The sequence below is a fragment of the Belonocnema kinseyi genome, chromosome 3 (genome assembly GCF_010883055.1).
Source record: "Belonocnema kinseyi isolate 2016_QV_RU_SX_M_011 chromosome 3, B_treatae_v1, whole genome shotgun sequence".
Lineage (NCBI taxonomy): Eukaryota > Metazoa > Arthropoda > Insecta > Hymenoptera > Cynipidae > Belonocnema > Belonocnema kinseyi.
This window is the reverse complement of record NC_046659.1, coordinates 137,812,757-137,829,652: the sequence shown is the minus strand read 5'-3', so window position 1 is coordinate 137,829,652 and position 16,896 is coordinate 137,812,757. Positions and strand designations below refer to the sequence as shown.

Below are 16,896 nucleotides of genomic sequence, written 5' to 3'. Positions count from 1 at the left end.
TCCTTCACAGTTGTCGATATGTTTTTGAAGTGAAAACACTTTTTTTTGTGTGGCTGTGTTATCATATATACTTAAAAATTACAATATTTCTGGATCATGTACTCAACAAATTTGCACCTCGAATAAAGTAGATAACGAGTGCCCACTAAAAAAATCATATTATAGAATAATGAAAGAAACTCAAACGAGAGGATATTGAGCTTCCTTGCCAAAGGAAAAATCGTTAGGTAAGCAATCAGAACATCAGTAAGTACATGCTTACTAGATGAAGCTCTCTAAACAGATGATGAAGCCTTCAACAAAAATTTGTCTTAACTGTCTTACCTGTTTTCAACATTGAAATCCCTAATCTTTAAGCATAAAGTTAGTATCTAAAGAATACAAGAGTCCAGGATTCTTGAAATTGATGTTCTTAGGTTTTTTGTATGCATGCTAAAGTTTATGCACCTAAAATTTGTGTGTGAAAAGTATGTCAGTCTAAGATTTAGATTGTAGAACATTTGCTTCTACAATTTCAGGATGTAGTGATTAAAAACCTGGTGCTAGAAAATCTTAGGTTTAATGGTGTAGGATTTCACTTACAAAGGTTTATAAGTGTACTGTATGAATGGGCAAAGTTGGTGGTAGTAAGATTTGTGAATGTATGGTTTATGCATCTATGGTTTGAAGGTCTATGGTTTAGAAACCTAGGGTTTAAAAATCTTAGGTGTCATAGTTCAGGGTTCGACTTTCCAGGGTTTATTAGTGTAATGTATAGGTGTACAATGTTCACGAGACTAATGTAAGCTTCATGGATCTATGGATCATGCATATATGGTTTAGGAACCTACGTTTTGGAAATCTGAGGTTTAAAGCCCTGCGATTGAACTTGGCAAGGTTTATAAGTGTACTGTATAGGTGTGCAACATTTGTGAGATTAAGGTTTGTGTATGTATGGTTTATGCGTGTATAGTTATAAGGTCCGTATTTCAGGAAGCTAAGGGTTGAAAATATTAGGTTAGATCATGGAGGGCTAGACTGTCCAAGGTTTATTTGTGTATTGTTCAGATGTGCAAGATTTGTGAGACTAAGATTTGTGCATCCAAAATAAATATATCGTTCTGCTTGCCTGTTATATTTTAAGATGATTTTTTGTCAGTCCGCTTGCCTCTTACGTTTAGGGGTGTGTTTATTTTGCTGTAAAATCTTTGCAGCTAGAAATTTGTGGTGCTCCTTTATGTAGGTCCCTTATCTTGCACGTTTTGGGGCCTTGTGTGGTAGAGCCAGAGCGCCTCATCATGAAGACTAGTAGCACCCGATTGGCCAATCAAGTATTTCTTTATTCCGGGAGAATGGAAAGGCAAATCGGATTGGTGCTATATCCGTTGTCCCTATTGCTGTTATAAGGGTGTTTTAAGGTCTTGAATGCTTCTCTATGTTTGTTTGGAAAAATGTTTGTTTGTTTTTGCGATGAAGGTTGTTTTTTCAAATAAAATTTTACGTCCTGTTTCGATGTGATATTTAGCTAGCTCTGATTGTGTGAAATGTTTCAGCCTGACTTTACTTTCATTTTCCTTTAAAAGTTGATATACCGTTCTCATAGCTTCTTTAATTTAGACTTTGCCACAAGAAGAACCTTGGATTGGTTGAAGATTTTTCTTTCTAGATTTTCCATAAAGATGTTGTCTATTAAAGGTGCGATTGCAGATCCCACTGCTGTTCCTGAGGTTTGTTCTTAAAATTGGTTATTAAAAAAGAAGAAAGTATTGTCGAGACAATTTTCAATCAAATGCACGAACTTGAAGGAAAAATTTGGATGGGATTTGAAAAGATTAACTAAATACGTTTTTCGATTTCATCATTCGAGCAGGAGGTGTACAGAAGACCTAGTTATATAAAAAGATACCCACATGCCTCCGCTCAACCACCCAAGACAAAAACAATTGATCTTCAACTCCCTCGTATACGGAGCTGTCTCCATAATCGATAAAGATAACTTGCAAAATGAATTCTAAAACTTTAAATTAATCCCACTACAGAACGATTACACAAATAAATTGGTAAAACAGTAATGAAACAGACTCAAAAAAACAAGTCAACAAACCCTACTAAAGAAATAAAGATAAACAGCCACTGTCCTACCCTACATCTAAGGTGTCACAGAACAAATAGGAAGAATTCTAAACCCACACAACATCTAAGCCATATGTAAACCACCTGCGAAAAAAGAAAACTTCTGAAAAGCTCTTAAGATAAAAGGAAACCTCTAATTTCACCAGGAGTATATAAAATCTCTTGCTCTTGTTGCAAATTCCATATTCGAGAAACCGGTAGCGTGGTGAGCCAGGGTATACTTGATTGGCCAATTAGGTGCAACCAGTCTCCACAGTAGGGCGCTCTGGCAAATCATAGGCACCACAAAATGTATACATCAGAACAGATGCTACCTGAACAGATGATAACGTGAAACTAAGATGCCTTAGTTTCACATTAGCCCTAAAGAAGTGATCTGCAATGCTTACAACACGCTGTAAAAAATTTGTAGTTTTGTATACGATAAGAACCCGAAATATCTTTTTTTATCATGATATATCATTGTAAAAACATTAAATCTATTTTTTAATTAGAAGCTGAGCTTCCAAAAAGGTATGATCAGATAGGCTAGGATAAGTTATGATACACGAAAAGAGGCTTGGAAGAGAGGGGAACTACAGCACAAGAGAAGAAGATATGAATAAACTAATTGGTGTCCTTATTCTAAATCGAAGTTGTTGATATGCTGTTGATGTTCTTGCGTGTGTGTTAATATTTCTGATGAGAAGAGTGTTCTACTCTCGAAACGTTGAAAGTTTTATCATTAAAAAAGGATCTAACATCCATTCCTTTAATTTTTGCTGTCTGAAGTAAGTCATCTCCGCTATAAAATAACCACTATACAATATAAAAGCGATTCAGACGAAATAACACCAACAGCATATCAACAACATCGATTTACAATAAGTATATTTATATTGTTTGACATAATATAACATTGATTTTATATTCCTGATGAGGAGAGTGTTATACTCTCGAAACGTTGAAAGTTTTATCTTTAATAAAGGATCTAACATCTATTCCTTTAATTTTTTGTCTGAAGTAAGTCATCTGCACTAGAAAATAACCACTCTTCTAATTGATGTCTTCATAGACTACAAAGACATTTTTGTAGAATCATGTCACCTACTTTTACGAAATTTTTGTAAAATAAATTTGCAGATTATTTGTTATTTTAAAAAACTTTGGATTTTAAAGAAGTGATTCTGAAACAATTTCATTTTAAATTGCGACCCGTGAAGAATTTTAAATCAAAATTGTTTCATTTTCACTGCTTCAGGTTCAAATTATGAAGTGCTCAATTTCGATATTATTATAATGGATCATTTTAAAATTAAAAAATCTTCTTTTCACAGAGTTGAAAGCTTCTGGAAACGAGAGAGGAAGTTCATCAACCCGACTTTATATACGAGGAAAACAAAGATATTTACAAATAGATCCTGCTGATGGCTACCCAGATAAAAGAGTCAAATATGGGGAAGTTGACGTTTTACTATGGCTGAATAGTACTCGAACTGGCGTCAGAAAAGCTTACCATAAGGACTGTTATATTCCCGTATCCGTATTTTATAAGCAAAATGAATTTTTAATTCGTACTATTCAGTTAGATGGATTTATATTGGTAGCATATAAAGATAAAAAGGACAATCTTATAGGAATTCGAGCACCGAAACAACGAGGTAAATAAATGTAGAATTTTAAAAGATTTTTTTTTAATTCGGGTTTATTTAAAAACGTGCTTACCAGTCGATCATTCAAAGTATTATCCATCACTAGCCACCTTTCGGGAATGATACGCATATCACGTCAAAAAACGACTCGTCTTTTAAAGCTATCTACGAATCGACTCATTTTTTCGCGTCGTCATTAGAAGTGAATCTTTGATCAGACAAACTATAATTTATTGATGGGAAGAGGTGGTAATCAGAAGGCGCGCTGTCTGTAATTCCCATTTCAGCGTTTCTAATTATGTTTTAACAGGTTTTTCAACTTTCAGCCAAGCGTTATCAGGCAGAACAATAATTTCCTTGTGTTCCTGCTTGCATTGCAGCCGCTTTTCCTTTAATGCTAGACTCAGTTGCCTCAATTGTTTTCGATAAATATCGGCCTTGATGGTTTCGTTAGTTTGCAGCAGCTCATGGTACGCTACACCCTGCTGATCTGACCAAATACAGAGCATGATCTTCGATTCATGGATATTCCGTTTTGGTATTAATGTTCATGTTTGGCCGGGCTTAAACCACGATTTTCTACGCTTGGGGTTATCATAGCGAATCCACTTCTCATTGCGAGTTACAAAAATTATTTTGTTTACACCTTGGTGAAAGGCCACCTAAGGAAAACGAACGCCACATAATACAGCTTCGAAATGCATAAAGTAACGATAGGCCTGGATGCGATATAGTACAAGTAATGCCATCTCTTAAATGTCTCTCCAAGTTAATGCACGCTCCCAAAACAATCTTGAGGTACAATCAGTCACTTTCTCCACAATGAAGGTGGAATGTTTTAACCATAGTAAAAATTTCTACGTGGAGCCCTATGAATAACACATATGAGAATCACAGTGCTTTATACTTTTTTCAAAATTTGAATGCATATCGTTCGGAAGTTTCTTGAAATCCATACACGGACTGCAATATTAAGTGATTAGTTCACGGAAGTTTTTGCGGTAAAGCTTTAATATGATCAAAGACATTTATTTTTAATCTTTAAAAATTCGAAAACCTTTTTTTTCTGCCCAGGTCAGTATTATGCTCTAGAACCTACTCTATCAGAATGGTATATTAATTATTATGCAACCCACTTAACGCTCACGGTAAACCACACCACTGAAACGGTGACAGGAATTCACCTAAAGCCTCAAAATTCACATCTGCAAGGAACATGTCCATCCGAAAAATCTGAGGTGTGTGGCATACATTTTCGGGTGTACAGAGGGTCCAATTATCAAATTACGGGAGCTGAGCTTGCCTAACTGGATGCAAATTTTTCCATACACAATATGAACACTAAATGTATAAAATTGTGTATCATTTTCTTTATGTATGTTCTTGATTAAAATGTGATAAACAAAAAGTTACTATTATGCGTAATGGTCTCTATGTTATTAAACAGCAAAAGTAGACGTTCACCTATTTTCGAAAATTAAATAAAATGTAGTGATATTTTTAACTCAGAAATGATGAGATTTGTACCTGAAGAGATGAATTTTGAACCCAAAATTGAATTTTCTGTTAAAAAGGATGATGAGGACAAATTAATGAAGTTTACTTTTGAATTTTATTTTTAAAGTCATTAACTGTATTTAATGCTATTCAAATTCCACCCGTGAAGACGTGTGTAACCCTACGAGTGATGCAAGATATTTTTTTCGAATAGACGGTGGTGTTTATTACTTATTACCGGCTGCATAATTTTTTTTTAAATGTAATTTTTTACGATTTGAATAAAAAAATACGCATCCTAGCTTAATAAGGAGGTTCTTAGGAAATTTTTAGATATTAAATAGACGAGGAATTTCCTTAAGGGATTACAGCACTAGAATTTAAAAAACGACATTTTTTGTTGCTTAAAAGGTCTTTCATGATCTAAGAAATTATATACAGAAAGATGGGGGCGAAAAAATCTTTAAATGTTAAAATTTCATTCTGCAGGCATGCCCCGATGATTTTCCAGTACTTTAAACTATAATCGCGTTTTTCTCGAAATCCCTTTTTTTGACTGGTCCGAAACATTACTTGAACAAATCCTCTCCGACCAATCTGAAATATTAAAAGTATATTTAAAATTGCTTTTTACAGAAATGTAATTGGGGGATATTTTCATCTTAAATTGTTTTTTTTTTATAAACAATTTTGTAACGACTTTTCATTAAATTTTAAACCTTTTTTTTTAAAGTACATCATGTCGCGAAAAAATATTATGTCAAAAAAATCCTACGTGCGTCGCTTTCTGTTGTTCCATAGAATCGAAAAAACTTTCGTTTTTCGTTCCAAGTCAAAAATTGCAGGAGGTAGGTTTCCGGCCGTGAATACTTAAAAAAAACGCGCCGACGGAGGAATGCATGCTCTACAGTGGTTTACATAAACACTTCAATAAAGGTTATTTTAGGCTGTTTCGTTTTTACAAAAAGTTAATTTTTTTTGTATTTTATAACAAGACTTCATTAAAAAATTGCAGACCTTTTTTGGAAGCATTTATTTTTTTTGTCTTTTATTTCTTCTTTACAAAGATGTAATTGTTTTATTTTTAACCATATTATTTACAATTGAAAAAATCGACTTTTCCCTTATAAAAATTAAAAGTAGCAGAATGTGAGATCCTTTTTGGGTGAACAACTGATGTCTATTAGTTTCTTTTCATACCTTGCGTTGTTTTTCAAAAATTTAATTTTTTTAGTTTTAATTTCATTTTTTACGATTAAAGCAAGAATCAGACAATTATTCATGACAATATAACGATTTTTTCAATAACATTTTTCCCTCATAGTTTGACCGTTAAATTGAATTTTGAATTAATTGTTTTCTTTGCAATAAATAGTGGAATTTCCGATTTTTTCAAACATCGAAAACATAAAAATCCAAAAGATATTGCTTGAAACATGTTAATGAACCATTTTGCAGAACTACATTAAACTATGATAATTTTTTTTTAATTTGTAAATAATGCACAGTAAGTGAAAGTTCAATATAACACTATTTTTTGTTTCCAAAATTGTATGTGAATGTTTCAAATAATCTATTGAAATGGATACTCCAATTGTAATATATTATATCAAAAAGTAAAAAATAAAAGATAAATGTAAAAATGTTAACGTATCTAATTTTTCAGCTGAAATTCTGAAAAAAATATAACAACATTACATTACATTATTTGTTTCTCAGTTGATTAGAGTTAAAAAGATTATGGAATGTTTTTGTCACGCCATCTATACATAGCAATGAATATCTTTAATTTTCCTCAATCGTCATCAACGCAATTTAGCTGATAAGATGAAGATCCTTATCAGCACGCTTCTCCTGGCAATCGTGGTTTTTCTGCAGTTTAATGGTGAGTGCACTTGATATAATATTAACCTAAATGAAAATATAAAATATAACATATATTTCGAAAACAACAAAATTGAAAGTATTATGGTGATTTTTAAAATACGCTATTATTATCGCCTTTTTCAGTAACATATGTTGGATTTAAAGTCGCTCTGATTAGCGTTTTGCCAAACCATACATTTTTCTATTTGAAAGCTTTTCAACTTTTTTTTATCCGCGCTCTTAATATTTTCTAAATACACATAGTATTTTAAAATAGGAGAATAATTATTATATAATAGAAAAACTGTTTCAACTTAATTTCAAATTTTCAAAAACATTTTTGAGTTTTTCTTATAATGCGGCCTTTTTCTATCTATTTTGAATAATTTAGAAAAAAGCCTGATTTTATTTTTTTTAAATATAAAAAACGAAAACAGTATAGAAATTATTGGTTTAGTTGTAGAAAGTCATAAGAGCACGGTGCCCCACGCTAACTGGAGACAGTGCCATCAGGCTTTCTGCAGTTTCTGAGTGTCAATAAAAATAATTTCTCTGTACAATTTTTGATCTTTGAAAAAAATCATACAACTACTGCTAAAGTCACGACGTTGAAGTTTACAACAGATATGTATTACATAGTTGTGTAATCAATTTAAAAAAACTAAGTCACATAAAAAAGTAAAAACACCTCTGGATTCGTCTCGGAAATATCTCGGTGTTCATTTTTTTGTTTAAACAACTTGTTAAAAATTACACAATTATTACATAATGAATACATTACGCAATTGCATTAATAATACAATTACGCAATTATTATATTATTAATAAATTAATTACACAACTTTGAAATCTATATCAGCAGGCACAGCTAAACGGCTGGCAGTGCTGATAGTCTTTTAATAGTCCGCGGAACAACAAATTCGCTTATTGTTTAAAAAATGGGTTTGAAAAAAAATACAACATGAACATCTAGATATTTTGGGGAAAAATGCAAAGGTGCACTTTGTTTTTCGAACCGATGTATACTTTGTTTATAAGAATTGCAGAAATATAACAAATAGCGTAATTTTTAAATAATTGTTTAAACAGTAAAAATGCGCATCGAGATATTTCCGAGAAGAATCCAGAGGTTTAGTTACTTTTTTGATCTCAAAACGAAAATAGCGTTCTATAGTCTCAGTGGTTCTGATTCTCAATCAAAATAATTTTTCTGTACTATTTTTTATTTTCGAAGATAATCATACCGCTACTGGTGAAGACCATAATATTTGGCTCGATTCCGCAAAGACTGTAAGGGAAATTAAACAATACCATTCCATAATACCCTCTCCGGAAGTGACTGATCTGATATTGGAGAATTAAGTATTCATAATCTCTACTGCATTACATTTTTTTAAGGGAAATATCGCACAAAAAAGAGCAAAGTAAATGATAAATTTGTTAAAAAAAATCATATTTTAAATTCCAATATAAAGTATTGGTTAAGTTGTAGAAGGTCATAAGAGCGCGGTGCCCCACGCTAACTAGCAGCAGTCCTACCAGGTGTGCTTTAGTTCCTGAGTGTTTCTTCTAATCCTTGATCAAAATTATTTTTAGGAACAATTCTTTATCTTTGAATAAAATCATACTGCTACTGGCAAAGACTTTATTACCTGGACTTAACACAAAAAGCACTCAAAATTTAAAAAGCAATAAATTACCATAAAAAGCATCCCAAATTTTTAAAGTCAATAAGATTTATGCGAAAAAAAAACCGAAAACATAAAATACAAGCGGACTCACCAAAAAGCGTTTAAAAGCATAGCTGGCAAGGTAAACCATCTACCATAATCGTTTCTCACTTTATGATTAACTGCTGTTTTCCTACAATAAAATCGCTTAGAAAATATCATTCATAAAATATCTAAATCGTTCTGTTACTTAAAAAAACTTAGACTAAAAGAAAATTTTGAAAGGGTCTTAAATATTATTATTTAAAATTTAATTTACATTAATTTACCTTAACCCAATTAAATTTAATTCAACTTTGCTCTTTTCTTAGCGATTTTTCTCTTTGGGAACATATCATGCTGTGTAGATGATACAATAGATGTTCAGGATCGGAGAAAATTCAGAGAGGGTTTAGCAGAATGCTATTTTTGAGTTTCCAGTGTCGAAACCGAGTTTCAAGGTTGTTACTAGTGGCTGCATGATTTTATTTGGAAATGAAAAACATTACAAAAAACTTATTTTGATCAAGAATTAGAACGACCGAAGCACTACAGAACGGCTGGTGGCACTGCAGGTTGTTGGCGTGGGGCACCACGCTCTTATGACCTTCTGAAAATCAACCCATACTTTCCATCCCCTTTCCGTTTTTTGGGAAATTTTTTAAAAGAAAAAATCAAATTGTTTTACTTCACTTGAAAAGTATATAAAAAATTTTTAACTAAACAATTACATTTTCAATCCACGAAAACGAATTTTCAATCAAATCGCCAATAAAACAAAAGCAGTTTGCGTTGTAAACAAGAACAGTTGCTATTTTAGCCAAATAGTTTCACTTTCAAGATAAAAGGAAGAATATTAAAAAAAGTACAATTTTTAACAAAAATGACTTTTCCAAAAAAAGAAATACAATTATTAACCAAGAAAACTTGTTCGCCTACTATTAGAGCTGAATTCTCAACAAAGTGGTTTAATTATCAACTTTAACAAATAGATTTTCAACTAAGATTATTAATCTACTGCAAAAAAATCGAATCTTAAATTTTAAATCGCTACTAAAGCTTGATATTGTTATTATCAAACTCTATAAAATTAAATATCATTTACTTTTTACAGAATTGAATGCTTCTGGAAGCGAAAAAGCAAGTTCATCAACCCGACTGTGTATACGAGGGAAACCAAAATTTGTGGAAATAGGTATAACTGACGGTTACCCAGATAGAAAAGTCAAGTTTGGGCAAGTTAACGTTTTACTATGGCTAAATAGTACTAGAAATGGAGTGAGAAAAGCTTACCATGAGGATTGTTACATTCCTATAGCCGCTTTTTATAGACATAATGCATTTTTAATCCGTACTATTCACCTAGAAGGATTCAGATTGGTAGCATATAAATCTAAAAGAAATGAACTTCTAGGAATTCGAGCACCGAAACAACGAGGTGCGTGAATATAAAATATGATTTTTGGAAGGACGATCCCTACCAAAAATCATATTTCATAATCATTTATCATAATTTACCATAAATTAGTTTAAATTAAATTAAATTAAATTTATCATATTCATAATAATAATCATATATCATATTTCATATTTCATATGGGAATTACAGTAGTTTATTTTATTTTAATTTTGTATTAATATGGCTCTGAAGGTTGTTCAAATCCATAAGAAAGAAAATTTTTTCCTGAAAAAAATTTGATCTAGTATTTAAATTTAATGTAATTTATCATTAAAACAATGTTTAATTCTTGATATTTGAAACTTCATAATATAAACTGTCGGGACTTTTAAATTGCAAGTATTTTTGAAATTTTTAGTTCCTATTTTAAATATTTTCTTTTTTTAACACTTTACAATGCCAGCTATTTTATTTTTGAGGGTGTTTAGGACTTTTAGAAGCTGGGAAGGAATCAAGAAATATTTGATAAATTTTCGAAAATGTTTCCGAGTTTGTAAATTTTTGTAATCCATTTAAAATAGCTTAAATTCCTGAAAATATTTTTATCTGACACGAATTTTGCTCAAGTTTTTTAAATATCACTGAAAATTTAAAAAAATTACCTATCTTCTAAATTTTCTCCACAATTTTAAGAAAATTTGTTTATTCTTTGAAAACTTTCGAAATTTTTTTCAGTTCTACTAAATATTTCTTGAATTTACAAGGTTCTTCTACGTTTTTATTTTGCAATCTTAGCCGTCTAATTTCTAAAAATTATCCAAATTTTTTTGAATTATTTATTTATTCTGCAAAATTAAAAAAATTGCCTTAAAATCTTTGAGCTTCTTTGACCATTTTTGAAATTTTCTAAAATCTTTTAAAATAATCCCTTCAAATTAATTTATCGAAATAAATAATTATTTTAATTTTTCGCAGGAACCTGAAAAAGTATCTATCATTTTCGTTTTGCCATAACCTCAAAGAAACCTCACACCTTTTTTCACCAAGTCCGAGTGTCACACCATGTTTACTATATGTTTTTGGGGTCGTTGAATCCAAAGCCGAGGTCGAAAAAACTCATCACGTCAGGGTTCTGCCATAACCTCAAAAATACCTCATACTATTTCTGTTTGTGTCAGGGGGTCAGACCATATTTATTATATATTTTGGGGGTCGCTGAATCCGAAACCGAGGTCCCAAATACCCCAGCAAGTCCGGGTTTTGACATAGCATCATATAGTCACTACAAGGGGTTTTTGGCCAAAAATTTGAATATTTGAAATGCTTAACAAGAATAAATATAAATGATAAGATAAATAAATTGTATACATGGTCTGACCCCTGGACTCGAAAAAAATTTGTGAGGTTTTTTGAGGTTATGTCAGAAATCTGCAAGGCTGGAGTTTTTTTAAATCTCGGATTCGGAATCAGCAACCCTAAACACATACAATAAACATGGCCTGACCCCAGACTCAAAAACAAAAATTAATGAGTTTTTTTGAGGTTATGTGATAACCCTCACGTTTTGGGGGTTTTCGTACCTCAGATTCGGATTCAGCGACCCCAAAAATATATAGTAAACATTGTCTGAACTCCAGACCCGGAAAAAGATTTGTTTGTGACTGTCTTTTTAAACTTTTAAAATAAACAGACCTTTTTTCTGTTCAGGTCAGAATTTCGTTCTAGAACCGACTCCATCAGAATGGTATATTAATTATTACGCAACTCACTTTACTCTTACGGTTAACCAAACTTCTGAAATGGTGACAGGAATTCACCTCAAGCCTAAAAATTTAAATGTAAAAGCACAAATTCCACCCGAACACGTTGAAGTGGCTAGAATATCTTTTTGGGTTTACAGGGGGCCCAATTTACAAATTGTGGGAGCTGGGCTAGCCTAATTTCATCAGATTCCTCCATACACGATATGAATAATGAATATTCAAAAGTTGTGTGATATTTCCGTCATGTATATTCTTGAATAAAAAGATTATGAACTATTTAAGTTACTTTTATGTGTAATGTTCTCTATATTATTGGATAGAAAAAGAAAATGTTTAACTATGTTTAAAATTTTGATTTCTTATTTTTCAATTTGTTCGTTTGATCATTAATTATTAAAAATGTACTAATTCAATCGATAAAATAAAAAAAATATTACAGATGACCGGACTTGAACCCCAGCCAGAAGTAGTGCATGTCCACGCACCTATTTCGCTATTTTTTGTGAAACTAAAAAATTCTAAAATAATATATCATAAAGGATAGGACCATTTTGTAACAGAAAAAATATAAAATTTGTACCTGAATAGATGAATGTTCAACTGAAAAATTAATTTTATCCCAAAAAAGGTACTGAAAACAAAATAAAGTGTTTACTTTCAAATTCATTTTCTGAGACATCAATTTTATTTTTGGTTTTTTATTTGTTATTATTTGACTTATTAATTTAATATCGGCCAAAGATATTTTAGAATCCATGCAAAAATAAATTTTTTTCTTACGAAAAAATTACTTCAAAGTAATATTTTTAAAAGATTTTTTTTCACTTTTGTCATTTAAAAATGTTTCAAATAAATTTTTTTTAAGAATCATCAATGATAACTAAATTTAGAGGAGACCCATCATTTCTGTTTACAATTAGCCACAGTATATGAATAACATATTATTTTTCAGAATTAACCCTGATATGCTTGTATAGTCAGATATTTTGAATAAATTTATGAATGTTAAGATCATTATCAAAATTTAGAAAATAATTTTTTTTCAAAAGCTGAAAATTCTACGTACTAAGTATAGAAGAAAAAACGTTGCTTTTGAAAAGACCTAAAACACTATTATGACAATTTTTCGATTTTTCTTAAAAAATCGAACATTTAAATTTTCTTAGCAAAATAAATAATGAAAAATCTAAATTTTCATTTTTTTGGTCAAGCTATACAAGATACGAAAAAATATAATTGAACAAAAATGATGCGATCAACGAATTCGTTAGTAATAACTGTTCGCTTTGGTGCTTATTTTTTAGCTTATTCGTAAAAATTAAAAATTAAAATTTTTGAACAAAGGACAAAAGCTACAAAAGAATAAATAAACGAAAGTTGTTGAACAAAAATAGAGCTTCAAATTTGTTTATTAGTCATTTCAGGGAAGTTGCATATTTTTCGTTTTAATCGTGAAAAATGACATTACCAATTAATAAATTACTTTTTTAGACAAAAGGACTTGGATATAGAATTAAATATAGAATAAATTTATTGTAGAGAATTTACCGCTTTAGCTGCTGCAATCGTCTGTGCTGCACCCTTGCTCTTAGTATCCTGCGGATAACAGTTGTACATTTCTCCACATACCTGAAAATTATAAAACACAAATTTGTAACAGTATTTCCTCAAAATGAAAATTTTTCAATAAGGATAGTAAATTATTAATCTATTGGGGACACTGGAAGATTCACAATAAACACAAAGTAGCCGCGCGAGCGAAGCGAGCGTGGTAACCGTGCGTGTTGGAAATCAACTAGTACCGCACTCAGTTTCGATTTATTATATTTTGATACCGCGAAGTTAAATGCGATTCAGGGTCGAATGGCCAAAAAGTAAAAGTGATCGGTTTCACGATTGACTGATTCAGCCACGAAAATCTAAGTTTAAATGTGTGGAGTCCTGGCATTGAGGTCGAAAGCTAAACGGAAATTATTATTTTCGAAATAATTATGCAGAGTGTCAACCTGGCCGATGATTTTATATTCCCGAAAAATTTTTCATTTTCCTGGTATAATCAATAATTATACTTTTTCTAAAAGTGCCCTGTTCTACTTTCGAATAACGGTTGATTTTGAAAATTAATTGTTTCAAATCAGAAGCATAATTCCTTTCGAAAATTTCTTGTTCCAACTCAGAATAAAAATTCTTTTCGAAAATTCCTCATTTCAATCCACGTATAATTATAATCCATTAAAAAATTCCTGACGTTATCAATCGGAGTTGATTTTCGAACAAAGTGATTAAATTTTTAGCGAAACAGTCGAATTATCAATCAAATAGTTGAAGTTTTAAACATTCAGAATAATTTTAGTTCAAAAAAATTTTTTGGTATTAGCATTAATAATCTTGTAGGTGTATGGTTGATTTTATACCTGCAAGAATTGAGAACAGGGGATATTCTAGGAATCCTTAATAAGGCACTATTTAATGTGAATGATATGTTTTCTAAAGCTATGACTTCTTTTATCATTTAAATTAAGCACCCTTTCCAATTTGACGTGATACATTTTACCGCAAAATTTAAATAAATAAATATTATTACTAAGGATAGAAAAAAGTATTTTTAAATCCTAATTTAAGGAATTGATGGAAGTCAAGAAATTCACGAATTCATGGAATCCATGAGACTCACAGAAGTCAGTATATTAAAGAAAACAACGAAATTTATAGAATCTACGGAATTTATGAAATTAAAGTAATACACAGAATTTAAGGAATTTGCGGAATTCGGGAATTACCGGAATTTGCCAAATTTGTGGCACTCATGAAATTCACGAAATGAATTGTTTTGAAGGAATTCATGGAATTTAAGGAATTCAAGGTATTGGCTGGATTTGCGGTATTCAAGGAATTCATAAAATAATTGAAGTTCACGGAATTCGCAAAATTCACAAAGTTCATAAAAATCACGCGATTAGCGGAATTCATGGTATGAAAGAAATTTGCGAAATTTATATCCTTCATGAAATTCACGTTATTATTTAATTCAAACAATTCATGGAATTTAAGGGATGCAAGGAATTTACTGAAGTCCAGCAGTTAGCTGGATTTTCCGAATTCACGGAATTCACAGAATTCATGAAATTCACAAAATTCAAGTGATTCGCGAAATGTAATGTAATCACAGAATTGAGAGAATTCGTGTAAAGCCGTAATTCGCCCTAATTCCGTGCATTCAATCAATTGTGTAAATTTCGTAAATTGCGTAAACTCTTTGACTTTCTCGAATTACGTGACTTCTTTAAATTATTTTAATTCCGAAAATTTCACGAATTTCGTAAATTTATTAAATTCCGGGCATTCTATATACTCCTCCCACTTTGTGAATCCCTTTTATTCCGGGAATTCCGTCAATTCCATCAATTTCTTGAATTACATAAATCCGCTAACTCCATGAATTTCCTCTAATTTCGGGCGTTATTTGAATTAAGTGAATTCTGAAAATTTCGTTAATTTCATGAATTCACTGCTTTCCATTTAAACGCGCGTTATATACTATATTTTAACACAAGTTTTGGCTCTTTCAAGAAATTTTTGTTGTCAGGAAAAAGTGTTCACATTTTTTTTATTTTTTTGTTTCAACAATTGATGAAATTCAAGGGATTCAAGAAATTCACTGAAATCAAGGAGCTTACTGGATTTGCCGAATTCACAAAATTCATTGAATTCATGGAATTCGCGAAATCCACAGGATGTATGAAATTTACTGAATTCAAGGAAGTCAAGAAATACGCTTAATTTATGCAATCACGGAATACTCCTAATTTACCAAATTCACGGAATTAATAAAATTCACAGAGATCATGAAATTCACGAAATTCAAGTAATTCGCCGAAATGACTCCAATCACGGGATTTAAGAAATTCGTGTAAAGCTCGATTTCTCGGAATTCATGCCATTCGCGGAAGTCAAGGAATTCCAGTAAATTACAGAATTCGTAGAATTCATGAAAAAAGAGAAGTCACGAAATGTATTGCATTTTCGGAATTTATGGAATTAATGGAATTCAAGAAATCCGCGATCTTCATGGAATTAATGGAATTCATAGAATTCAAGTAATTTACGGAATTAATATCATTTATGGAATTCGGACAATGGATGGAATTCAATGAATTTACGGAATTCACGAAATTCTATGAATTTACGGATACACGAAATTCAAGGAATTTACGGTATTCACGAAATTTAAGGAATTCAAGATATTCACTGAATTTATGGAAGTTCATGGATTCCGTGAATCGCTTAAATTCCGTGACTCTTCTGAATTTCATGTTCTCTGTGATATCCATGAATTTCATGTTCTCCGTGATATCCATGAATTTCACGAATTCCGTGAAATCCATATATGCCGCAATTTCCATAAATTTCCTGAATTTTGTTAAAACGCTATTACTAAATTCCTATACATGTGGGTTATCATATGAATGTCAGCAATTGAAAACTACAATATTGTGTATTGTATCGTTACCTTCGAGTTTTTAAAGTAAACTTCCAGTACATGTAGTGGAGCTATCAAGCCGAAACTTTTAACAGTGTAATTTGATGGTTCTGATAATAATTTGTTCTCGAGATATCAACATACCTGATTTATTAGTAGTACGGCAGCACTGAAGGTATATAAAATGATATTTTTAGTTCTAAAAGTTGATTCTAGTTTAAAAGATATCGCGGTTTGTAGGCTTTTTTTTTCGTAATAACAATGAGTAATTTGATAGTGATTAGTATATATGCAGCAGTGAATATGTCACATTTTTGTCTTTCATCGTCAACAAAATTTACCTAAAAATATGGAGATTCTTATCAGTACGTTTTTTCTCACAATTCCGGTTTTTCTGGAGTTTGGTGGTAAGTGTACTCGATAAAATATATGAATTTTG

General features: G+C 31.1%; 1 protein-coding gene across 1 annotated transcript; it reads left to right on the top strand.

Moving 5' to 3' along the window:
• Positions 1-607: 607 nt before the first annotated feature.
• Positions 608-12,154, top strand: LOC117170038. Its single transcript, XM_033356557.1, has 6 exons — positions 608-626; positions 3,429-3,752; positions 7,060-7,125; positions 9,930-10,010; positions 10,182-10,253; positions 11,922-12,154. The coding sequence occupies exons 1-6, from the start codon at positions 608-610 to the stop codon at positions 12,152-12,154; spliced, it is 795 nt and encodes a 264-aa protein (XP_033212448.1).
• The last annotated feature ends 4,742 nt before the right edge of the window (positions 12,155-16,896 follow it).